At 42.4% G+C, this 26061-nt stretch overlaps 1 protein-coding gene across 1 annotated transcript in view; it reads left to right on the top strand.

Annotated features, from left to right (window-relative positions):
* TBC1D8B (TBC1 domain family member 8B) overlaps positions 1-26061 on the top strand; it is a 1086956-nt gene that overhangs the window by 435964 nt on the left and 624931 nt on the right. The window contains exons 6-7 of the mRNA XM_078688663.1: positions 19790-19997; positions 23382-23549. Of these exons, the coding sequence (XP_078544789.1) occupies positions 19790-19997; positions 23382-23549 (376 nt within the window). The remainder of the gene's footprint in view (positions 1-19789; positions 19998-23381; positions 23550-26061) is intronic.

Below are 26061 nucleotides of genomic sequence, written 5' to 3'. Positions count from 1 at the left end.
AGCGCGAACAAGATCCTCGCGGATATCAGAGCGCTGTACAGACAGTAAATGTTACTAATACCGAAAATAAGAGCAAATCAAGACATGTGTACAAGGCATATAGTATAAACAGCATAAATAGGTGTAACATCAAAAACGAAAGTGTCTTGGGGTGGGGGCGCATGAGTGTTTCGACACCGGGTTTCAGTAGATTATAATCATGTGAACTTGGCCATGAGGATGGCTTTAACTTCCTTTTTAAACAAGGTAGTGGAATGGTTGAGTCTGGTTTCTGGGGGCAGGGCATTCCAAATTCTGGGTGCCATCCCAGAGAAGGATCTGTTATAAGTTTTTTTCTTATGGAATTTTTGTGGTTTCAGAAGACCCACCCGAGATTGTCAATTTCTGTGCCAGATAGCTGGGTGACTTGTGATGCATGGCTCTGTGTGTCATGCAGGCAATTTTCAGCTGGATTCTCGCCTCCAAGGGTAGCCGGTACAAGGATTGAAGGTCCGGGGAGAGTCCTCTGGCTTTTTGTGGACCTAAAGCAGGTAAACAGGAGGTTAACCACCTGATCCTTGGAGAGCCGTTCTAATTCCTGGGTGCCGGCATGATTCAGGAGTCCTTGAATAAATAGTCTTCCTGCAGGTAGAAGCACTTTATTGGTAGAAATGAAAGCACCACTGGGTACACGTCTTCCAGCTCTGGTAGCCTCCCACAAACTGTCCCCACCAACTCACCGCACGGACCTGGTTGTTCTAGAATGGAACACCAAGTTCCTGCCATGAGACAATGCATTCAAACATAAATACACAAAACCTCTTCCTCCTTTAATAAAACAAAAATAAATAAAAATAAGTAAAGTGAAATAAATGCAATAAATAAAACGAAATAAATGCAATGAGAGAGAAGAAACAATTGAGTATTATTTCACACCCAGAATTTGCCTTTGACATGAGCAACAAAATCCGTCAACTATCCTGGTCTTTTACGAGATCGCTTGTTTGACTCATTATGCTGATTCTCCATAGGTTCATTGCAAACTTCTTAGGTCATATCTTTGTGTCGCTTCTTCCTCTAAAAAATCCTGCGTGGCTATTCTTTTGAAGTCATTTCCTGTGCAATCACCTTTCTCAATACTACTGCCTTGACACTCATCTTCATAGACATTTTTGTCTCCTCTGAGAACAGCTACTCTTCTTAGGTTCCACACCCCGCCATCTGTGAGTCTCACACCGTTCTTTAAAACTTAAGTGACTGCTAAAGGGCCCATGTACTGACTTTCTCCTTTTTTTACTCTCCATGGTTTTTTAACCTTCGCAATCATTCCGATACTGACTGCAGGATTACATTTAAATCCCCTTTTCTTTTCAAACTTCTGTTTCTTGGTTATGTGTGTTTTTACAATTCTTTCTTTGACTACTTCCAAATCCATGTTAGTGGAAGTTGACTGGACTAACCAAGCAGGGTTACACTTAGTCCTAGGTAACCTATCCCTCATTATTTCAAAAGGATAGCATCCCGTCATGTCATTTATGGTGGTTCTATACATCCAAACTGTTTTAAATACTTGCGTCTCTCAATTATTACTGTCTACCCCAGCCATTTGAATAGCACTCTTGAGCACTCTTAAATCTCTCAATAACGCCATTGCCACTAGAGTTATACAGGGTAGTGGTGCAATGTTTAACTCCTACTCTCTTGAAGTAATTCTTTACCTTGCTGGATAAAAATTGCACTCAATTATCTGTAATGAGACATACTGGTAAACCTTCTTCCGTAAAAGTATCATCAAGAAATGCTAATACTGCATCTGTGTCTACTTTTCCTACTGGCCACCGTGAGAAAGCATCCGTAGCACCAAGAATAAACTTTGAATTTTGACCATAATATCCATAGCAATGGTGTCCCATGGGTTCTCTGGAACAACATGTTCTCCAATGTTTGGCCTCAGAGTTTTAAGGGATTTATCCGAATTCGCACACAACACTGTACCTGAAAAAACGCTCAACAAAAAATGTCAACACTTGGCCACCAAAATCCTTTTTATACAGCCTGTTTAGTTCTAATGATTCCACTGTGTTCTTCATGTCGAACTATATTTGGTCTTAAACCAGTGAGAGGTATTGCTCTATCACCTCTGCTGATTACCCCCTCCACACAAGACCACTCATCCTGTAATTCCCCAAAACACCGTAGGTCAGATGAATGCTGGTCACCCTCTTACAATGTACTTTTCAATCTCTTGTAGCACTCTTATCTGTGGCAAATTCCTCGCGCCAAAAAATCTTATCAATAGGCATTGTACCTTCACCATGCACTAAAGCAATTTGATAATCATCACACTCATTATGGATGTCTGCTTTATTAGATAAGGGCATTCTGGACAGGAAATCAGCAGTAACATTATCTCTCCCAGGAACATACACTACATTGTAAACAAAATGCTGGAGCCTCATGGACATTAAAGCAATGTGCACCGATGCTTTGATCATTGCCTCAGTGGTGAGAAAGCACACTAAAGGTTTATGGTCACTTCTTATTACACATTGCTTGCCTCAAATGAAAACTCTAAAATGTTCAAGTGCCCATACGCAGGCAAGAGTTTTCCTTCCTCTGTAGGTGTAAGTGCTCTGGATGCATATGCTATAATGAATTATTTGCCACATTTAGAATTTTGTGCCAGCACAGCACCTAAACCTTTTGAACTCGCATCAGTGGTAATGATGCATTTTGAGTTGAGGATCAAAACACAAAGAGCTGTAGCCTTGCAAATTTTCTTTTTCACATCACAAAATTCCCTTTCACATTCAGCACTCCATACAAACTTGTTCTTGTTTTTAACCAATTGCCTAATGTTATATGTTCTGCAAGAGAAATGTTGCACATACTTTGAAAAAAATCGGTCAATCCTAGGAAAGACCTTACATCATCTTAGGAACCAGGAGGAGGAGCAGCACGTATGGCTTCTACCAAATCAGCTTTGGGTTTATACCTTCTTCACACAACACATTAATGAACAAAATGAGGGGATAATTTCACCATATGAATTAAATTTAGCTTGCCGTCCATGTCCCTTTCCTTTCTATTTCCATCTTTGTCTAGGCAAAAGCTTCAGTCATAGCAATGGTGTGCTTGATTTGTCATGGGTCTGCCTATGGCATCGTTTGTTACAGAGGTTGTGTTGTCATGTTGTGTGTGCACATACACTTGGGTCTGCTAAGCAGGAGGCCTGTTAAGCAATGGACGTACGTGTGTTTGTTTTTAATTTGCCTCTTCAGGAGACTGTCTGAAGGCTGTATGTGTGGGGATGCGATAAGCAGGTAGTTTTGTTTTTGCAGAATATTTGTGCCAATAGGAGACTTGTCTGCAGTGTGTGTGCCTGTGAGGCTCTCTTTGCAGAGTGCCTGTCTTAGCAGATGTACTCTGTTCCAGGCCTCTCCTCTGTGTTTAGAGATCTTTAGGATTACCAGCTGAAAAGCAGTTGCTTTGTAAGTCATTCTGCTCTACCTCTCATTTCAGCGTGAAGGATGAACAAGATGATATACCGGACAAAGAAATAGGACACCAGAGAAAAGATATAACAGCGGGACTGAGGGAAAATCACTAAAGTTAGAGTAAAGTAAATAAAAAGTGTTAGCCAAAATATGAAAGAAATTAGTCTGTAGGGAACCGGAGTGCGAAAATAAGGCTAGAAAAGGGAAACGAGCATCAGCAAAACCAATAGGTTCCGCCATTGGACCTATTGGCTTTGCCAGAGAGTTTAATGGTACTGTACACCATGGGTACTCCCAACAGTTGTCTCAGAAGCCAAAGAGTATGATCTGTAATGCAGTAGACAGATGCATTGATGCAAGCAGGGTGGTTGTTGGCGGGGTTGTCAGGTGACACATGGACGTAAGTTGGGGGTGTAGTTAGAGCGAAGGATGTACATGATGTGGACTGAGAGTCATTGCATACTGCCCTTTAAATAATGCGGCTAGTCTCTAGAAGAGATCCAGATTTGATAATACTGTGCTATGCTGTATCTGAGTCGCTGCCCCCCTCCCCACCCTGGGGGTAAACCTTTTATGCCTGCTGTCACAATCTCAAGCGAGTCAAGTGTGCAAAGAAAGTACTTGGTTATTGAATTGGAATGAAAAAGAACCTTAGGCCTCATAGTCTTCTTTTTCATTTAGTCTCTTATCTGTAAACATTAGGAACGCTTAGAACCCAGCTCAGTTAAGGTCGCAAGTGCTATAAAATCCACATGCTTTGTCAAGGCGTGCACTATAGGTGTTCCTGGTAAAAGTAGCATATTGGGTCTTTCTTCTAATTGTTGGTTTAAATGTGTGTCCACACATTTTTTATTAGGGTTGTTGGTTGACTAGATTGTGAGCCTGGTCAAGCAATAGCCACATTCCCTTGAGGGGTGGACCACAAAAAGGCATTAAATTATCATGTGCTTAACTCTGGGTAGCTTGGCACAAGAAGCAGTCAGACTAAACTTAGAGGCAATGTGCAAAGTATTTATGGAGCACACAAACAGTAATAAAGTGAAAACACAACACAAGGAAAATTGCAAACCAATTTAGAAAAATATATGCATTTAAATAAATTATTTGACACCAAAACAACAAAAATCTAATCAGTTAAACCAAAGGTATGAATTTGTTAACGATGTTATTAAAAAAATAGTGCCTAAAAGATCAGAGTCCCAAACACGGGCATCTAGTCACATGATATGGCCAACCGCGATGGAGAGTGGTACGGATGCACAAAGTGGGTTGGGCCCAGTCAGCGCTTACCTTCGTACCTGCAAGAAATTCTGAGAAAAAGGGACTGAGATGGTGAAGTTCAGTGGGGAAAGCCTGCAGGAAGTGTCTGAGGAGGGAGCTTCATCATTGGATGGCTTTGGGTTGAAGCTGCAGTGAAAAGTTCTACGTTTGGACAAAGTCGTTGAATTGGTAGGCAAATATCTCCATTGGGACAAAGCAGAGGGCTGTTGCCGAAGACGGTTCCACGAGGTCAGATAACTCTTTAGCGAAGAACTACTGAAATTGATCCTTATTTTGTGCTCTGCCCGGACCACACATTACTGGTGAAGGTCCTTACATCCAATGGTATTATCGCCTCACATTGCTAGGATGACCTCGAGGGTACTGGATTTTGTGTACAATATAGAATATTTACCTGGTATAAGGAGCAGGGTGGCTGATTATTTGAGCCGCTCTCCCTTACCCATGAAAAAACAAGCATGTGGAGAGTGGGAAGAACAGTGTAGCTATGATTGGCAAAAGTAAGGCAGCTATTTTTGATGAGGAGTGGAAAACAAAATAAGAGGAAGATAAAACCATGGTGCCGGTCAAACAATTTATTGTAAAGAGTTGGATGAATAAGGGGGACTTGAGCAGTGACTGGAGGATGTTGTGGGAAATTAAGGATGAATTGTCCCTTAGCGAACTGGATATATCCTAAGGTGGGACAGATTAGTAGCTCCTGCAGGCCTAAGATTAAGCATTCTGGAAATAAACCATGAGGGACACCTTGGCATAGTCTAGCTAAAAAAGCTGAGACAAATCATCTTTTTGGTGGCCAGACATAGATATTGACACTGAAAGGTTTGTGAGGGGTTGTCCGATATGGACCAATTCCAACAAGGCACAGTGTTTCGACCAACTCTTTGGGACCGCAGGGAGCCAGAGGGACCTTGGGAAGATCTGAGTGTGGACATTCTGGGACCCATTCAAATGATTTGGCAATTTCCAAGCATGTCATTGTCATTGTGGATCATTTCTCCAAATGGGCTGAGACTGAGGTGTCAAAGGATACAGATGCGAATGCAATCATTTTATTTTGTATTTAAAAGAGAGGGCATTCCAAAGACGGTGACAATGGACCGCAATTTGTTTCAGAAAAGTATGAAAAATTACTGAGCAAGAATGGTATTTGTAGGAGGAAGAATCCAGTTTAGCATCCTGAAGGGAATGGCATTGTGGAACGCTTCAATGGAGTGATGATGGGTAGTGTACAGGCAGCCATCAGTGCTGGGTTGGATTGGGTGAAAGAATTAACATGATCTGGGAATACAGAATTCTTAGGGTGCTGCAGGGATTCTACCCAAGAACAGAACTATGCCTAGGATTATGGAACCTTGGTGCCCAGGGACTGACTCATCCTACTACCTTAGTACCCATGAGCCCAGGAACGACCAGCTATAGTGTCTCAGTTGCCCTCCTACTCAGTCACAGAATCTCTCAGAAATCGCAGTTACAAGATGCCCTTTCACTCTCACTCTTGTACTCATCACAATAAGATCTGATGGAGACACAAACTAGTTCCAAATATTTATTAAAACTAACGTGACCTAAAATGCAGTACACGTGCCACGGCAAGCAGGAAAATGCATAATACAAATACAGTCAGCATAGCAGCTAGTCCATAAATCATGAAGGGAGATGTCATCATGAAAAGACAATAGAGCCTAATCTCCCTCTCCTTGCTCAGAAGCAGTAAAATTATATATTAGAAGATCTCTGGGTTTTGTCTGCAGACCCCATATCTTAGACTACTGAAGGGAGTTCTACATAATAGGTGCTGTCTAGCTCTTCTCCCTGGAAAAGTCGCTCTCCAACTGTGTTTTTTCCTATGCATGTATACCTCTAATACCAAAAGTACGATTTCCCAAACAGCTGCATTGGTATATTTTGTCTAGGTGCTAGGGTCTCAGCAGAACATAAAAACAAGGGGCATTGTTTGTCGACCTTGCTCAAAATGTTCAGGCTAAATCCCAGGAACTGACAGAGAATGCACACAGCAAGCAATTTTCATGTGAAAAGTACAAACAAAGTTTTTGCAAAAATAAAGGCTTTTAGTAACATGCGCAAAGCCGAGTCTTCAGAGCTCATTCAAACTTAGAGAAGATGACAATGTCCCCATGGCCCACGTGACACCCTCCCCTGGGTCAGGTTTGTAGTTCTGCGGCAAAACAGAAGGTAGAGGTAAGCAGAGGCAAAGCCGGTTGAGCAAAGGCCAAACTTGTTGCACAATGGAGAAACCAAAAATATATAAATATTTTCTGTGGAAAACAAACAATGAGAACACAAGGCCTTAGCTGTGTATCTCAGTTCTCAACTACTGTGTATCTTCGGCGCCAAGAACATCACGAGAAAAATTTAATGCCATGCGCTCTAATAGGCAGTCCAAACTTTCCATATTAAACAGATGTGCCATCCAATTAAGCAAACCGAACGGGCAGACAGAAGTCGCCAGGAACATTTCAGTCAACCTATGTTAAATTAGATGAAACTTTGATCCAAGTGGCGCGGTGCACGAGCACAGGTACTCAGGCCAGCCAACTCTCCAAGTGCAGGATCATACACAAAACGCCTACCCACGAAACAGTCCTGGTCCTGGGTCATCAACGGACCCATTAGCAGTTCATAATTCAGGGCACGTGTGAAGTATTGGAGACAATCAGGACTCATTGAAAGGGGCACTGGAGGCAGTAGAACACAGGTTGCACGCAGGTGAAGTAGGCATAAAGGAAGGTGAGCCAATAGTCGATGTTAAGCGCTTCCAATGGCATTAAACCAAAAAGTTGGCTCATCAGTTCACGGTACAGCTGCAATTGGTCCAACTTGGCAGCACCACAGATCGAGCAGTCCTTACAGAGCAGCAATAGAAGTATCATTACGTCACAAATCAAGAGGAACAGCAAAGGAAACCCTCAGAAGGCGCTGGAAAAAATAGAATGAATAAAGGCCGGGATTATTCCCAAAATAGTCTGAAAGGACAAGAGCAGGCCGGATCCCACAAGTTTAAAAAAGTAGGCCAGGCCCTCGGTATCAGACGCATTAATTATTTGGTGAATTAATTCTCCAAAATGTAGGGGGAGATTTGTGTTCAAAAGTGTGTGAATATGACGTGCTGTTCTAGTCACCTGCAATTCGAAGGTCTCACGAGCTGATGTCAGAGCGACTTCTTGTTGAAACAATAGTGCTTTGAGTCTGCTTAGATTATTGAAATCTGTTGTCAAAGTTGGAATGGACGGCCACAATGAACTATCTACAGTCCCATGTGGGGATGGAAAAAGAACATTGCTGCACAATGTAACACGCTGTGAAACTGTTGCTAAATAAGGGATACCTGCCCTTAAGCCACAGCAGTTCTGATTATTTAGAATAAGATAACTGCCTTTAGAAAGCTGAGTTTGGGTGGGAATAATAGCTGGGACCAGAGTCCCTTTAAAAAAAACAAGCTAAATTTGGGGCAGAGATTATGCAACCGGCGTGTAGTTTCACTTGTTTACATACAAGGGAGTGTCCGACTGTAGAATCACAATCTTCACCAGTAAGGAATACCTCCTTATCTGCTTGTTGACAATAAAATGCAAAAGGCAAAGACCATAATTCATGAATATAGCTACTCCCAAGTGGTTCATATCTACCCACAGGATAATGTTTCATGCGGGCCGTGAACTGGAAAAGTAAGAAGGGCAAAGAAATAACCCCATGTATTAACCACACAGCAGAATTAGTTTCCGCTATTGAAAACAGTAACTGTTCAAGTTTTTCAATGTGTAACAATTTGTATGCCGTGCCCTTCATTGACACGAGTTTCTGTTTATCTGTCTAATTAAATGGTAAAAACAGGGCGTTAGTATTCAGATAGCATTTAGGGCCGCAGCCTCCTCTGTGCGCAATGCCTCCTGCTACAACGCCGGGACACGTCTGCTTGAGGTAGCTGTGTTGTGCTATACACACTCCGGTATTATTATTCTTATTCTTATAATCCCACTGTACTTTTCCACTTTTAAGGTTTGCAAAGTCCAACTAAATTGCATAACAGAGCATAACTGATTTTGACCATGATACAATACAGACACTTCATTCTGAACAATGTCAATTACAGATGATACAATATTATCCAAAGTATATATATATAAATATATATTTATATACGAGAACACGGTGTTAATACTGTTATCAACCATGGCTATAATTTTTTCAAAATTATCTTGATCAATTTGTCGTAAGCGTATTGTCACTTCCATCTGGAACATTTTCCAAAACGATCTGTATGCTTCATATGCAAAACATTTGGTTATACCGGTATTGGGACCTTAAAGGAAATCTGGCAGATCAATCTCACCTGACAAAAGATAAAGGATTTGTTTCACATATGACAGTGTGGAATGTTCTAACTATTGTTGATACAATTTACCTACTGAATACGTATTAACCGTGTGAGAACGTGGGAAACGAGGATCAGGTCTGCTTGACGTATATCCTGTAGAGGCATTAGAAAAACGTAATTGACAAGCATTAGTAATAGTTGGCCACTGTAACCAACCCAAAGGATCAATATCAGAGGACTTAAGGGTACCATTTTGAAACATTTCAGCTAAGTTCTCTAGTGTATAGTTAGTATATGTTTGCCATGCCTCCTAGGCACCCAACGGGATTGCGCGAGCATTCACATTTTTTTGCAGTGGCCAATCCAAAACCTGTAGTTTGTTGAACCGTCTGATTAAAAAATATCAGTTGAGACGGTAATAAACATGCATGATGCAGTGGCTCTATGCCCTGCACCTGCCAATGCTTGGTACCCCAAATATATTTTAAATAGAGTGTGTCTTTCTAGTAATCGTAACCCTTCAGGGACAAATCTGATCTGAAAGAAGAATAGATTAATTTAGAATGGGTCAGCACAAATTTAGTGCTGGTAGGCAAATTTAATTTGTAAAAGTATGATCTTGGTTCAGAAAGATTGTAACCAGAAAAATATACAAATGTACTTTTTTTTCTAATTTGTGAGCTCCCCTGGAACGTTGTTGGACAATGTTCCCATTGTGTGTAATTAAAAAATGGCCTTTGTGTAAAGATTATGGCCATAATGTTGGTAACATGGTAAATCAACATAATTTGCATAATGTAAATACAGATCTTCGGTATCATAGGCAGTATAATATTTTAAGTCTCAAAACAGTGAATAAACAGCGTTCACATCCCAATCATCAGAGTGTATTCCAGGCATAATGACATCACCTAAAAAAAACTCGAAACGCATATGGTAATTGTAAAGTTTTGGTTGGGCCATAGATTTCAAATGGTATGTTATCCCATAATATGCCATCAACAATTGGGAATGCCGAAATATTAACCAGGGATTGATCCCTTTTCATTTTGTGGGACGAAGTGTGAGGGGCCAGTACACCGTCCACCAAGTGTACAACAGAGCTATCGGGTAAGTAATGGCCATTTATTAGGAGGAAAAAACTGTCAAGAAACCAATGCACATAAAGAGGAACACCATTGTAAGCATTCGTAAGCACCATCCACACGTAGGTCCAAGGAGGGACAGGGTAAATTCTTTTAAACCAGGAGATGAAAACACATATCTGTGTTAGGGGCTTGGTTTCAGATAAAGATGAGGAAGATGTTTCATTGGAATGGGGAAAAGGTGCACGGTCAGAGATATTAACTTCAATGGTGGGGATTCATATTCATTCATAGATGTCGAAGGTAAAACGGGTAACAAGTCAATGGAAGATTCCATCTCCCCTTCAGGTTGGAGAGGAGTGACAGGGGAGAGAGCAGTCATTGGATGCTGTGAAACATCCTGTTGGGGAATGCTTGCAGGCATACTATTGTGTATCGGCCATAGGGTGTAACTTGACATGTTCGATGGAACTAAATCGATTCTCCTTGCGACCAGGCAGCGGAGGTAACATCACAGTACGGGTACCCTTCTATCCAAGGACTGGGACTGGTGCACGGTATGAAGGACCAAATTCTTTTGTGTTCTCCACCTTATCTCAGACCAGATCTCCAACTTTAGGAAGCCAGCCTGTAACCGGAATCAGCACCGCTGCATCTGTGGATGAGGGCAAATGGTCTTTCGCCAGTGTGTCATGAGTCTTTTGTACATCCTGTTACATAGAACAATGGTTATCTACTTCAAACATTGCGGCAGCCGACACAACGTCTAGACCATCAAGGTCTGGCACAAACATTTTAATGCCAAAGAGCGTTTCGCTTGAAGACCGCCCACACAGAGATCTTCTAGGGAGATTATTAGGTGCACGTTGGACTCCAAAAAGATGAGTCAGTCAATCCCTGTCAGTACCTAATACTCTAGCTGTTAAAGATTGCTTTAAGGCACGGATCATCCGCTCCACATTGAGAATTGCTCTCAGGCCGATATGGAGATGAAAATTGCACCTGCACCCCCAGCGACTTCATCACATCACGGTAAGCCTTAGATGCAAAAGCCACCCTTTGTCAGAATGGAAGGTGCCGCAGGCAAATGTCTAGACAAAGACATGCAAATCTTTTATAACAGTTCGAGCGTCAGCACTATGTCGCGGCCAAACCCAAAGGAATCTAGTGCAAGAATCCACTGCAACCAAGATATATTTAAAAGCAGTGTCAGCAGTTAAAGGACTGCAGTGATCAAGATAAATACAGCCAAATGGCTGATTTGAAATTAAAAGTGGAGTATGTGGTGGGCGTGAAACAGTAGAACGTTTAATTTGCTGACAAATGTCACACGAAAGAACATCTTTACGTGCTTGCTGATAAGAACCACGCCACCAAAAACATTGCTGTAAAAGCTAAAGTGTTGCTGTCACGCCAGCATGGGCAGAAGCCTCGCCTTCATGTGCGGCAATGATCAAAGAAAGCCTGTGGTACTTGTTGGGAATCAACCGATCACGATCGGATGGTATATTTGCAAATGGAATTTGATCGGACGTCAAGTGATATGTATAACATGAGAGGAAACCCTGGGGGATACTCTGTTCCCTCCTTCGTCGCAGCTATAGCTGCCAGAATATCATCATCAATTTTCGTCATAGCCCTAGTGACTGCTGCTACTGAACAAGTGGCTACTGCAGATTTGGCTGCCTCATCAGCCAATGAATTACCAAAAGCGTGTGCTCCCACACACTGATGTCTTAGGGTATGAATAACGTGTGAGATGCAAACATTCTTTAGGAGCAGCCACTCGTACCCAAAGCGTTTATTGCATTATTGCGCAACCTTTAGAATCACAAAAAACATTTTGTGACCAGAAGAACAAGTTGCCATTGACTGATTGTACACAGTTAAATGAATCGCACACCCCTAGTGTAGGGACTTCAGGCTCAGCAAATTCTGGAGCTAAGGCCAAGGGATTTAACTCAGCTAATCCCCTAAGGATTGTGTGTGCACCAAGGAAGATTTAGAATCCCCATCTAGAATCGTGCCTGCCACAAATGCGCAGCCTGCGGAGTAAGCATGCTTTGAACCAATGGCAGGCTGTGCAGAACCGTCCGTGTAGATAATGTATTTGTACTAATCAAGAGGAAGCAAAGACAATGTAGGAGGATGAACATGTTCATATTGTAAAAAATCAGCCAAAGTCAATAAACTAGACCATTGTATCCAACAGGGATGTAAAGCCTTGGAATTTGGACCACTTGCCTTTGTGACAGCTTCTAAAGGAGGTACTGGCGAAACATTCGTTTTCCCGGAACCAGAGAGCGTTCTTTAAGAATCGCCACCTACAAGGCGGTCAAGATTTTTTCGGTCGAAGAAAAACGCAACTCTCCAGGAGTATACAAATGTGACTAATAAGCAATGGGGACCGTGTCCCCTTCATTGAAAGTCACTTAGGTAAAACCTAATGCCCCATATACAATCCGTGTGACCACATTTGTAGTATTGTCTCTTGTTAACAGGAACTGGGTCGTTAGCAGATTAGACTGCAAAGACCGAAGAATTGTAGTATATTCCGGAAGCCAACTGGAAGAAGAAAAAGAAGGTTGCATCAATGCATAAAGCGGTTAGATATGCTGGGCATAATCAGGATTGTAAGTCCTCCCAAAATAAAAAAAAACAGCAAAGATTGCAATTTTTTAAGTGTAGAAGGAGGTTACAATTGAGCACATTGTTCCAGAAAGTGAGGGGCCAACACCCTACGTTCATTGTTAAGTTAATTACCAAGGAAAAGAACCACCGAAAAGGCAATATGAGTCTTAGCACAATAAAACATTTAACCCAAGTCTGCAAAGTGTGAAATAATGTGGTCAACATGCACAAGATGCAGTGTTAAGTCATCATCCATCAAGTATATGTCATCGACGTATGAGAAGGCATCAGGGTCAATCATGTAAAATCGACACTATGCGTGCCGCAAAAGCACCTGGGAAGTTCTTAGATCCCATAGGCAATCTCGCATATCTGCCTCGCGCACTGAATGCTGTCAAGTCACAGCTATGAAGAGCCAAAGTGTGACTGACAAAACCTTTAGAAATATTCAAAGTAGTTGTATGTTTTTTTCTAACAATGTTGTCACCCAATGCAGAGCTATATGGGTGTTCTGTACCTCAAAGATATAAACATGACTGTTTAAATGTCTGTAATCTTAAACTATGAGATATGAACCGTCCTGTTTCAGTATCAGAAGAAGAGGATTATTCATTGAGTAAACACAGGGTTCAATCACACCCTGATATTCTAACGAGGTAAGAATCTCACCAACGGACGCTTTAGCATCACTTTTAATTGGGTTTGCGGCTGCGGTGTAGAACACGAAGGCATTAAATGCTCTGGCGAATCCCTGTCCTAACCCGTCTGCTTTCGATACAATGCAGGGGCCAGGGCTAGTGCCCACTCCGCTGCATAAGCAAATCTAGCCTCTTCTGGGACATATTGCGAAAAACTCGACAGAATAACATACTCCCCTTTAGAGGAAGCCAGAACAAATGGGGGAGGCCAATTTACCTCCGCCAATAAAATATCAGAAGAAGAGATAAGGTTATCCCAAAAGACTGACTTAATAGTGCGTTTAATATCACATTGAATTTGGAGGCCTATTTCCTAAAGCCTATCAGGAGGGTCAACAAGAGTGTCCGCTGTTATCACGGGAATAAAAGTATCAGTTGCTTTTGCCTCCAGACGGTGGTGGAGTGTCTGCCACACTGTCGAGGAGGGTTACCGCCCAACTCCTGTCAAGGAGGAGGGTTCTCACCATCTGAGGCATACTTTGCAGTCGAAGCGGTAACTTTTTCTTCTGAAATGGGGCTCCCTCCTGCTTGACTGTCACGTCAAACTGGCTCTACGGGTCATGTCTCGTTTGCGTAGACTCGCCTTGTCTGCGATCCTGCCGCTCTCCTCCACCAAACTGTTGATCTGACTATTCCTGAAAGGAACAAGGAGAACGAGGATCAGGAACTCTGAACCTCTCGGGTGTCTTAATTTTAGAGCGGTCACGTAAATCATATCTAAGTTCAGAAGCATCAGGTGGAGGCGAACCTGTACGAGAACCAGGCTTCTGTTGTTGCTGCCATATATGTCTGTACCAAGCCTTTTTAGGAAAGTCTGGACGATCCTCCTTTTCAGGAGGGGGTTTACTTTGTGCCTGTGTGAATGGGCGTAACCCCAAACTATTGCGATCTAAGAATGAATACACCTCCACAATAATAATCGGTAACTGATGTTCCCGATCTATGTCCACCACCGCCACTAGGCTTTCACGCACTTGTAAGCAAAGGGCTTCACCTTTAATGTTGGCCAGAATCATGTCGAAGACAACCGGGAAGATTCCCACTAACTTCATCCCCAAATCCAGGGCTGAACCAGCCCCATGTTCCTCTCGTACCTTCACCAGAATGGTCAATAGAACGCTCATGGAGCGAGTGCCAAAGTACAGTGTATATACCGAAGCGAATACTGTCCCCCAGGTTGTGCAGTCCGCAAAGGAGGAATAAGACCACTCTGTAAACTCATGGTAAGGATCCTGTGTTTTTCAACAGGAGAAGTATGTGGAAAAACAGCTTCAAGTTGCTCAAATTTTTGTGCAAGCCAAAATGGCATGTCATCACGATTTTGAGGACGTTTACCCATCACAAAGTTAATCATGATGGGACTAATCACAAGACCTCTGCCCTGACCAGGTGCCGGAGGAGAGCAGCTCCAGCCGAAGCTGCTTGAAGTGCACGAGCCATAAATTGTATGACTCTTCTATAAATAAGGACCAATTGAGTATAAAGTGTACAGTGTCTGCAATAGTAACATTGAGATCATTTGGATGAAGTGTAAAGGCTGCCAAAACAAGCCAAGTGATCCCATCGATAGACAAGGGGCTCATTCTAACAAAAGAAACAGGGTGAGGAAGGGTGCCATTAAACCAAATGGTGTGCTTCCAGACGTCAGCGGAACTTCAATTAATGCAATTGGCCTATACGCTGCGGAGGAGCAGTGGCCGTGTAAGTGTGAAAAGCATTATCATTTGCATTCACCGCAGGAAAAGTAACCCAGGAATAGAAGGATGACTCAACATCGTGGACAACGTGTTGAGTCAATAAATCTGTAACCACCACGTGGTTAGGAGCCGCAATAGAGACTGGGTTTGCCATATTTGTGATTAAAAAGAAGAAAAAGCAAAACGGTAGCGCATCACTGCGTCTAACAACCTTTTAAATTTCAAGCTTGAAAAACCTATAGAAATAGGTATACCTTACCAATATAGGAGGCTATTCCGCCATCACCCCGGACATCTCCAATGCCGGTGAGAGGGTATTGTGGACAAGCACAATCGCTACTCAAGGGTCTCGTGAATAAGTACCAGACCAAACATTGGCAGCTCCATGTTTCAGGGATTCTGCCCAAGAACACAACTATGCATAGGATTATGGGACCTTGGTGCACAGGGACTGAGTCGTCCTACCACCTTAGTACACATGAACCCAGGACGGGCTAGCTATAGTGTCTCACTTGCCCTCCTACTCACTCACATAGGATCAAGTGATTAGACACCCCTGAACACAACACTTCTGAATCTCTCAGGAATCGCGGTTACAAGAAACACGCTTTCGCGCACACTCTAGTACTCGTCCACAAGATCTGACAGAGACACAAACTAGTTTAAAATATGTATTTTAACTAACGTGCTCTAAAATGGAGTATACGTGCCACCACAAGCAGGAACGTGCATAATACAAATACAGTCAGCACAGCAGCTAGTCCGTAAATCATGAAGGGAGATGTCCTCATGAAAAGACAATCGAGCCTAACCTCCCTTCCCTTGGTAAGAAGCAGTATTATTATATATTAGAAGATCTGAGCTTTGTCTGCAGACCCAATACCTTAGACTACATATGGTAGTTCCACATTATAGGTGCTGTCTCGCTCTTCTCCCTGGAAAAGTCCCTCTCGAAGTGCGTGTTCCCTATGCACGTATCCCCATAATACCAAAATACGATTTCAAAAGAACAGCTGCATTGGTGTGTTTTCTCTAGGTGGTAGGGCCTGGCCAGAACATAATAACAAGGGGCATTGTTTGTCAACCTTGCTCAAAATGTTCAGTCTAAATCCCAGGAACTGGCCGAGAATTCACACAGCAAGCAGTTCTCATGTGAAAAGTACATACAAAGTCTTTGCAAAAATAAAGCTTGTAGTAACATGCGCAAAGCCGTTTTCCCTTTGTGGCACTATCCGCTCAGTTTTGGGATGGGCATGTAAACTGATTTACTGCGATAGACACAAGATTAGTTGCGTACTGGATTGTTTTACTGTTTCTTCAGTTCCACCTGTCAACGTGTTTGTTTAAGTCTGAGTGCTCCAGGTTGGTTTTGGATCCAATTCTGGCCCTGTACATTCCATACATATGCACATTAAATAGAGCGATATTCTATATAGAAGATAATTTACTTTCCAGTTGATTGCTATTCCATGCTGGTGGCAGCAACACACAATATAAATGTACCCACCATGATGTTTGTAGGGCCAAAAGTAAAAATGTTTTTACGGCCACAAAACGTTCTGAACTGCTGTTAGCAACTGCACAACCGTTTTAGCAATGAATCTTAAAATGACTTTGCAACCGGATATTGAAGCCCTGTTAGTAGGTGCCATGTTTAAGGTGTCAGTTCCAAACAATTAATCAGTGTTATTGTGTGTGTGTGTGTATATATATATATATATATATATATGTATTTTTTTTTTAGTACAAAAATAATTCGCAGCACTCAGGAATCATAGATGACTGATTTATTTACCAAACTCCCACAATCAGTCTGTCACACCGACGCGTTTCGGGCATACACCCTTTCTCACGGTGGGTGGCACTACTTTTGCCTCTGTTTTTAAAGGGCTATGCAATTACAATATGTATCCCATGGAATTCTGGGATACGTAGTTTAAAAAACATATATCTTTACAGTGACACCTTGCGTGACAGAAAACGAATGATTATTCAACATAATTTAGACACAGAATTGCAAGTGTACTGCTATTTCACTATGTTGCATTTCAAACATAAATTTTTGGTATAGTACCTTATGCATTTTCTGAATTGTACTTATAAAGCAGAGACTTGCAAGCATTTAGCCTTTGTCACTTACACTTGACGTTTCAATAATCATACCAGTTATTGATTTTTGCTTTCTTAGGTATAGTACCAATATATTTGTAACCTATGTGTATATTTTAGATCGAATTCAAACATAAATCCCAACAGTGCTTTGTGTATATGTCCATTATCATTGTTATCACTTAAGACACAGAGAAAAACATAGTGTGCTAATGTCCGTTCTCAATTTATAGGTGTACAAAAAGTTCTTTGTCCAGGTTCATCCCTTTCGGGGTCTTGGTTTTCATACGAATAATGTACCTTGACTCTAACTGACGTAGTTTTAGTTTTCGGTCGCTTAGTCTTTCATTAGCTTCTATGTTGTCAATTCCAAAAAAGCACATCTTTCTCCAGTCTCCTCCTTGGCAGTCAAGCATGTGCTTTGCCGTGGCGTATGTCAGGTCTCTGTTTTTCACCGCTATTATGTGCTCAAGCATCATCTTTTTTAGGGTACAGATTGTGCTCCCTATGTACATGTGTCTGCAGTCACATTGAATTGCATATACAACATATTGCGTAGTGCAGGTTATTTTTGTCTTTACCTCCACAAGTCGTCCTTCTGGGTCTCTGAAGGATTTGACATTTTTGCCAATTTTGCAGGCTTTGTGGCTCCGCAATGTTGAGTTGTTTTGTGTCAACTCGATCGTGTTTGAGTTTGCAATTTTAAATGTTCGTAACAGTAATGATTCCCACTCTTATGGGTAGCGAAGGGAAACGATTTTGTTCAACTTTCACTTCGCGCTTCTCCCCATTCACAAGCCGCTTCGGAGACAAAGAAATGCCGTGCTATTGATCCGCAACAGTTGCTTCACTCACCCAGCCAACAGGTTTCCTGTTCGGGCGGCGTTCTCCACCCCGACCTCCGAGGTCCCCGCACGGCGTGGTTCGTTACTCTGCTCGTTAATCACTCGATTGCTCGGCTTTCCCAAACTTTGTGTCGGCTGTATCTCGATGAAATCCGGGCGCCTCCAGAAGACAATTAAGATTGATGCAATGACGGTAAAGCCTGGAGCGCTCAGCAGCGGGTGCATGCGAGGGATCAACCGCAGATCCAAACCTTTTTTAGTACAAAAATAATTCGCAGCACTCAGGAATCATAGATGACTGATTTATTTAGCAAACTCCCACAATCAGTCTGTCACACCGACGCGTTTCGGGCATCAATCAATCAATCAATCAATCATGCCATTTGTATAGCGCACTACTCACCCGGGAGGGTCTCAAGGCGCTTGGGGGGAGGGGTATGCTACTGCTCGAACAGCCAGGTCTTGAGTTGTTTCCTGGAGGCGAGATGGTCCTGGGTCAGCCGAAGGTGGATGGAGAGGGAGTTCCAAGTCTTGGCAGCCAGGTAAGAGAAGGATCTTCCTCCGGCGGTGGCTCTTCGAAAGCGTGGTACGGCTGTGAGGGCGAGGCTGGTGGACCGTAGCTGGCGGGTGGGCGTGTAGAAGGTCATACACCCTTTCTCACGGTGGGTGGCACTACTTTTGCCTCTGTTTTTAAAGGGCTATGCAATTACAATATGTATCCCATGGAATTCTGGGATACGTAGTTTAAAAAACATATATCTTTACAGTGACACCTTACGTGACAGAAAACGAATGATTATTCAACATAATTTAGACACAGAATTGCAAGTGTACTGCTATTTCACTATGTTGCATTTCAAACATAATATATATATGTATGTGTATATATATATATATATATATATATATATATATATATATATATATATATATATATATATAGTGGTTTGTTAAGAAAATATGGTAAAACTTTGAAAAAGTGCAGACTTCCGAGTAATGTATTCTTGTCCCCTTGGGGCCCATTTTCCTTACAGAGTGTTGAGGGGAAAAAGGGGTTTTTGGCGAGTAGGCAGTGGTCCAGTTGCCACGGTCAACTCTAAAACAGACTTTTCAGGAAAAGAAAACATTTCCTATTAAACGCAGCACTTTTTCCTTTAAGGAACATGGGCTGCACTAAACAAAGTTTGCTTTATTGGATGGTGATCACAAACATGGTGGTCTGCAGACTTCAGGAGGCCTCCAATCGGAGCAAGTCTCAATGTACAACCTACCTCATTAATATTCATGAGGTAAGTAAGATTGGGAATTGGAATTAGCGAACCGACCTTTTAGTGCATATGTTGATGCATTAATTTCTTTCTGATCTTAAAATTGCAACCAAATGTTTGCATCCAGTAACTCATATATTGGGTGGATAATGCACCGTTGACATGACATGTACTGCATGTGTTTCAGCATGCGACTCCACCAGCATTTCTTTCATTTTGTTTTAGCAAACTTATTAGATTGAAGCGTGACTGTTTTGGGAGTTTTGCTTTGCCAGTAGCATATACCACAGCTTTTTACCTACTTGCTTATGCGCCAATGTTGTGGATATTTTTTTAATGGAGCAATGATTTTCTACATAGAGGTCTTGAAAGCCGAGCCCACAGTGAACAGTTCTGCATATTCTTCAGGCTACCGAAGGAAGAGCGCTTAGTGGAAGTTCATGAATGCTTCTTATGGGTCCCGTCTAGTCACTATAACACCCTGGGAAAGATGTGCATTTCCGAAAACTACGTCTGCTTTGCCAGCCAGGATGGGAGCCAGTGCAGCGTGATCATTCCACTGAGGGAGGTAAAGCAGATGATGTTATGACTCATTTTACTGAAATTATTCGGGTTTATGCCGTGATTACTCCTTGATAACATTTTTTACTTGGGATGGGAGCCCACCTTCTACGTAATAACAAGAGCCTGCATCTGGCATGTGAATCCTCTTAACAGGAGGTCATTTAGTAGCCTTGTAATCACCAAGTGTTTCCGGACTCCCTGTTCTCTCATGTTTAACACCCAGCATGTTTAAATCAAATTTGATATCAGTCCTGATCCAACTTTTAAAGACTGCCAGGGACATTCATCATCACTGCAAAAACATTATTCTGTATTAAATGTGGGTATATATTTTCTATAATCCAATAATTACTAGTTTCAAGGGATTCTAACTGAGGGTTGGGGGTGCAAACAAGTGCAATAGTTTCTGCTTGTGTTGTTGTGGGATCCTGGCAGTTGTTTGCAAACCTTCCTTTGAAGATATTTATTACTCAAGTGTTGAGGACCATAAATGGTCTGCAATATGTATGCTATTTTGTTCTTTGATTTCCCTCAAAGTTTTGCATTTGCTTTCGTACTATTCTGGTCATGAAATTAAAGTGATTTTAAAGGAAGATGTACCAATGCTAGTTGACACTTGTGAATTGAATCATAATTCTTCAGACAAAGAAGTGTAATGAAGTAGCTAGTGCTGGAACATCCATAGAAACTATGTTTACTTAGTTCATTCTTAAACAAAATACAAATACAGAACTAGAATACAACTGACAGTGATACCCAACTGATCCAGGATCATCTTGCCACTATGCTCAACCCTCACAATTATCCAGTATTGGGGTATCTTTCTTAGTTTCACATGCCTGAAGCATTGCCCGTCGTCAAGATGGGAGTCCCACGGTAAAATATTCAAGCAGTTTCTTAAAACTTTCATAGGCTAAAATCGTCCAAGGTCATCTAAACAGTAGCCTATCTATGTCCTTTAAAAAAAGGACCAAATGTTGGCATTCAGCCAATCAGCTGTTATCGCCCTCTAGAATACTCCCAGCAGAGGCCAATTCTACTCAGATTTTAATGCCCTCATTGACAAGCAGAGGTCAGTGGTACTGTGTGTTACAGGTTGTAAAGACATCCATACTGGTCCTATGAGACTCAGAAGTGACATTGAAAGAAATACATATTATGCTTCTGCAGCCCTACCTAAAAGAAATAACAGGTCACCAGTACATCATTTTTGCACCTTCTTCACTCCAGTACTCCATCTGATCTTGTGATCCTTAAAAGGCATAGGCTCTTTTTCAGGTACATTTTCTCATGCCTCTGAAGCTACCATTTTATGGACTTCTGTTGAGGTAGAATTTCACTAATGCATTAATGAGCATACATTTTTTAGCACCTTTTGGAACCCATAAACAGACTTGTCTTGCTTGTGGCTATTGAACACCGGTTAATGACTCCACAGCTACTAAAACGCAATGGCGCAATCTTTTCCTGAAGAATAGCTTTACCAATTAAATATATTTGCCCCCGTTGTTCCATAGCAAAGTTCAACACATTCGAATTATGATTTGAATAAAATTAAATGACAGGGAACATACCCTGTGCTACCTGTTACACTTCCTAAGACTATTTCTCAATGTAATAGCTACATAGCTAGTATGCAGCATATTCGATTTCTATTCTTACTTTTTGGTCTGGTGTAGAAGGCATGTTTAATTGTCCCCTAGCCTCATTTATCCAACAAATGTCGTAAATAAACTACATACACATAGAATACATTGAAGGGCTTATGCTCAGGGCTCTTAAGCAATTGATCTGTTCAACTGTCATTCACATTTAGCTTTCGACCACCACCAAGTACAGCACGAGCCAGTGGGTAATCCCACTTCAGCCATTGCCTCTCCTACACTGTAAGGGAGGTCATTTAGTCTGATCACATGTACATCTCCACTGAAAAAGAAGTGCACTTCAGTCTAAGTGCTGTTTGACCAATATTTTTTTCTTTCCCTTCTATATAATTTATGTCTTGCCTGCAGACAGCATGCGCTGTCTGGGGAGACCTCCTGTCATCACACACCACACACAAACATATTCGCATACATACAGATACAAAGAAGCTTTTGGGCAGCCTCTTTCAATCGCAGCTATTAGCTAATGTGGGCCAGCTGGTTTTTAAGAATTGTCCGAAAGGATTGTCCCTCAACCTTGATATCAGCCCAGGGCATTTTGTGAATGTGAAGTAGTTTAAAAAGCAGTCCACATCACATTGCCTTTTATTTTTTTTCGTTAATATAATTTCTTTACTGCCCCCACCCACCTATTCAATGTTAGTCTGATCCTTCAAACCCCCAACCTCCACTTCCAATCTGCCGCCTGCAACCACTCCAGTGCTCATCCTTTCATCTCTGTTTGATGAGGATGCATGTGTGTGGTGGTATCATGACATTTACGATTTATGATGCTACGCTGTTATAAGCATGTTCGCACACATTGGTCACCTTAGAATGGTGTATGAGATGGCCACCCTGGGCACACATGTGAATGCTGGCTTTAAAACCCGTTGGTTAGTAGAGGTTGCAACACTTGCACACTCGTGTTGCGACATGCCAGAAAGATGCAAATATCCACTGGCAAAGCCAATAAGTGGGTACTTCCCTTTAAAGGCAAGACGTGCTGTCTTTGTCAATGCATGTTTTTTCTTCCACAGTCATCCTTGTGTGCTTAAACTATCTCTTAAGGTTACATTCATAGCGAATGGTACCTTTTCTTTACAACAGTAAGAATCATATTGGCCTGTGCCTACTAGGAAGCACTTGTACTTTTCTTTTTAAATTATATACAATAGTTAATTTTTTGCAAGCATATGGCAACCACATTTAGGCAATTTTGTTTGTTTGTAGTATATGCTTGTATTAATTAAAAAACATTGCACTAATTTGCCAAATCCATTTCCATTGGTTTTGCCACTGCTTGTTTGATCGTTTTCTGCCAATGTGAATTGTTCTGCTATCCAAACCTGCAGTTTCTTTCATAACATTCCTAACTAGGCTGGTGTAATCCAAGAACCACAGCTGTCTTAAATCTTCCATGCCTTGCATGGCTGTGTCTTCATTTTCAATTATTTCATCAAGGTTTGACAGAGATTGCCCTAGAAAGTCTAGTCACCAAGTTGATATGTATTTCAGTAATGTACTTCTTGTGTTTCACAATTAAAATAGTGGAGGATAAATTGTGGCAGTATGAAGGGAATTTGTGTTAGAGAATCTAAGTGACCAATTAGTTCAGGCAATTTTGTATTTTTTTCATGGAACACGTTCATTCTGTGCAGAAATGACTAGTGCATGTGGACCAGTGCATGTGCTGGTGCAAATCAAAACCATGAATCTGTTTATAGATCTAATTCTATCATCAGGTAATCGGGGTCGAGAAACCGGATCCAGCCAATAAAGTTGTGAGCATCAGTACCAGAGGGAACAGACCTGTCCGTTTTACAGAAGTTAGAGATTTTGAGAATCTTGTGGCACGGCTCAGAAACAAGTGTGGAGCAACTTCGAGTCCCCAGCACACCGCAAGTTCAGAGGTACAGCATCTGTATATCCGACAACAATTGTAGTGGTCATAATGTGGATGGACTGGTGTGTACTACACTGCCATTTTATATTTGTAGCATGCAAATTAAATATTTAAATTAGCTTTCAGCTGAGTAATATGCAATATGTTTAAAAACTGGGAGTATAATAGGAAATATTTATGTCATGAGCAAATACCACTGAATATACCATAAAGATCCTGCAGGTTTGAAATTAAGAACTGTAATGAGTATTTAGCTCAGTAGTCATACCCTCAAGTTCCATAGGCCGTAAACCCAGGATAATAATAATGTAGGTGTTCGGTAGGGGAAAGCGCAGCACACCCTTGATGTGGCCCAAACTTTCTTTCCAGTAAGTGATTATGACCGAACACAACATGCAAATGTGTTGAAAATCACCTGAGGCTGCATTACAACTCCAGCAAAGCTCCGATGTAGTGCGATAAATAGTACACTGTGTCATCAGTTTGTAGGCTATCTCACCTTGTGGTATACTACTGTGTATATTGGGGATATCTCGCCAGAATGTCTCCCATTGCTTTTGCGAGATATCCTTAGTTGTGTTTGAGTGCCATCATCCGCCAGACTAGCTTGAATTCAGTAGCAAAGGGAGCAAGGGACCCACGTCTGGGTATACCCTGCCAAATCAGTCTGACCCTGTACCTTATGGGAACAGTCCAGCCCGAACTGCCACTGGATTCAAGCTAACCTGGCTGATGACAGCTGATTAGCCAGAAACCGGACCCAGGATGCTTGTTTCCAGTCCAGGGAAGACATGGCTTGGCAGTTTGGGCTGGACTGTTACCATGAGGCACAGGGTCAGACTGATTTGCATATGGCCATGTCTGAACTGGGCTGGCGGAGTGAGCTAAAGAATGATGTTGGATTAAACCCAGATCAGTTGACTGGGGGTGAGTGCTTGCAATGTTCAACACTCCGTCCATCACCCCCTTTGGTTTTGCTTTGTTCGCCCAATGTATGTGCTCGGCCTCCAAAGGGGGATGCCAGTGATGGAATCCGTCCGCCAAATGGTAATAGACAGGGGTTCCACCTCTAGTGCAAACAATAAAGGCGAGAGAGGGCATCCCTGCCGAGTACCCCTCATTAGGCGTTTTGGCTTTGTATGAAGGCTGTTAACATGGACAACAGCAGCCAGGGCATGGTAGGAAGCCAAAATACGAGATGCCATGCTCGGACCAAGACTAATTTTCTTTAGCACCACTGTAAGAAATGGCCAGCTCACCTGGTCGAAAGCCTTCGCTGCATTGAGCAAGACAAGGCAGGAAGGTATAGAACGATGATGGGATCTCTCCACTAAATGGGCGATTCTGCAGGTGTTATCGGCCCCTTTCCGGTTACGGATGAAGCCAACCTGGCCATGATCAATCAAGCCAGGAAGATATCCCAATCCCTAGTGGTTGTCCCACGTTTCAGACTCAGCCGGATGGGCGGACGCTCCTTTCGAGTGAGAGCCGCGACTCTCTGGAACGCGCTTCCCTCAGAAATCCGCCTCCTAGATGATCTACTAACTTTTCGTAGGGCTCTGAAAACTTTTTTGTTTTAATTTTTTGTTTCAATCACTCCTGTTTCTTCTTTGTTTCTGGTTTTTAGTGTTGTGTTATGTCCACCTTTCCCTGCGCCAGGACGCTCCTTCGCTGGAGCATCTGTGCGCATTAAAAATAATGATAACATAACATAACATAACATATGGCTCCAGGCGATTCACCAGTATCTTGGAGTAGAGTTTAGCATCCGTGTTTAAAAGTGCAATGGGATGGTAAGCGCACAGGGAGGGGTTCTTGCCAGTCTTGGGTATGAGAGCATTTCCGCCGCTGTCCTTGTCGAGGTGAGGCCAGATTCAGAGGAGAATGTATCAAGGAGCCCTAGCAGACGGTCCCGGAGAAGAGGGAGAAAGGCTTAATAGAAGGCAGCATGTAGCTCATCAGGCCGGGCATTTTACAGATTGGCAGATCCTTTAGGGCCTGCTTTAGTTCAGCAAGAGTAATATAGGCCTCCAAGAGTTTTGCGTGGGCCCGGCCAATAGGATCCCGGGTGCAGGAGCAAAGATAGAAATTTGAGTGTGCGGGAGGCCCTGTCCTCCGAGTTAAGAGCTTGATAAAGATCATAGAAGGCCTGTTGTTTTGCCTGTTCGGTGATGACCCAACCACTGCTGTCAGTCTTGATCTTGGCTATTTGTGTATTAGCATGCTGCTTTCGTTATTTGCGTGCTATGAGTGTACCTACTCTATCTCCCCCCTCTTAGTATCGCTTTTTCAAAGCAAGCAAGGCCTTCTCTGCTTTGTTCGTTCTGTGGGCGCACAGTAGGCCAGCTGTCTCCTGTTGCGCAGGAGCGGGCAGACTCGTCAAGATGCTTAAGAGATTTGATCTTGGAGGTTAAACTCGCCTCTACCAGACGGGATTCCTGAGTGCGGGCTATTGCAACGGAGGTGACAACCCCCCCTTGCCCACTGATGGTAGCCTTAAAACCATCCCAAAGGCTGTG

Source organism: Lissotriton helveticus, chromosome 4_1 (assembly GCF_964261635.1).
Source record: "Lissotriton helveticus chromosome 4_1, aLisHel1.1, whole genome shotgun sequence".
Lineage (NCBI taxonomy): Eukaryota > Metazoa > Chordata > Amphibia > Caudata > Salamandridae > Lissotriton > Lissotriton helveticus.
The sequence above is the reverse complement of the archived record's forward strand: the minus strand, read 5'-3'. Positions and strand labels throughout refer to the sequence as shown.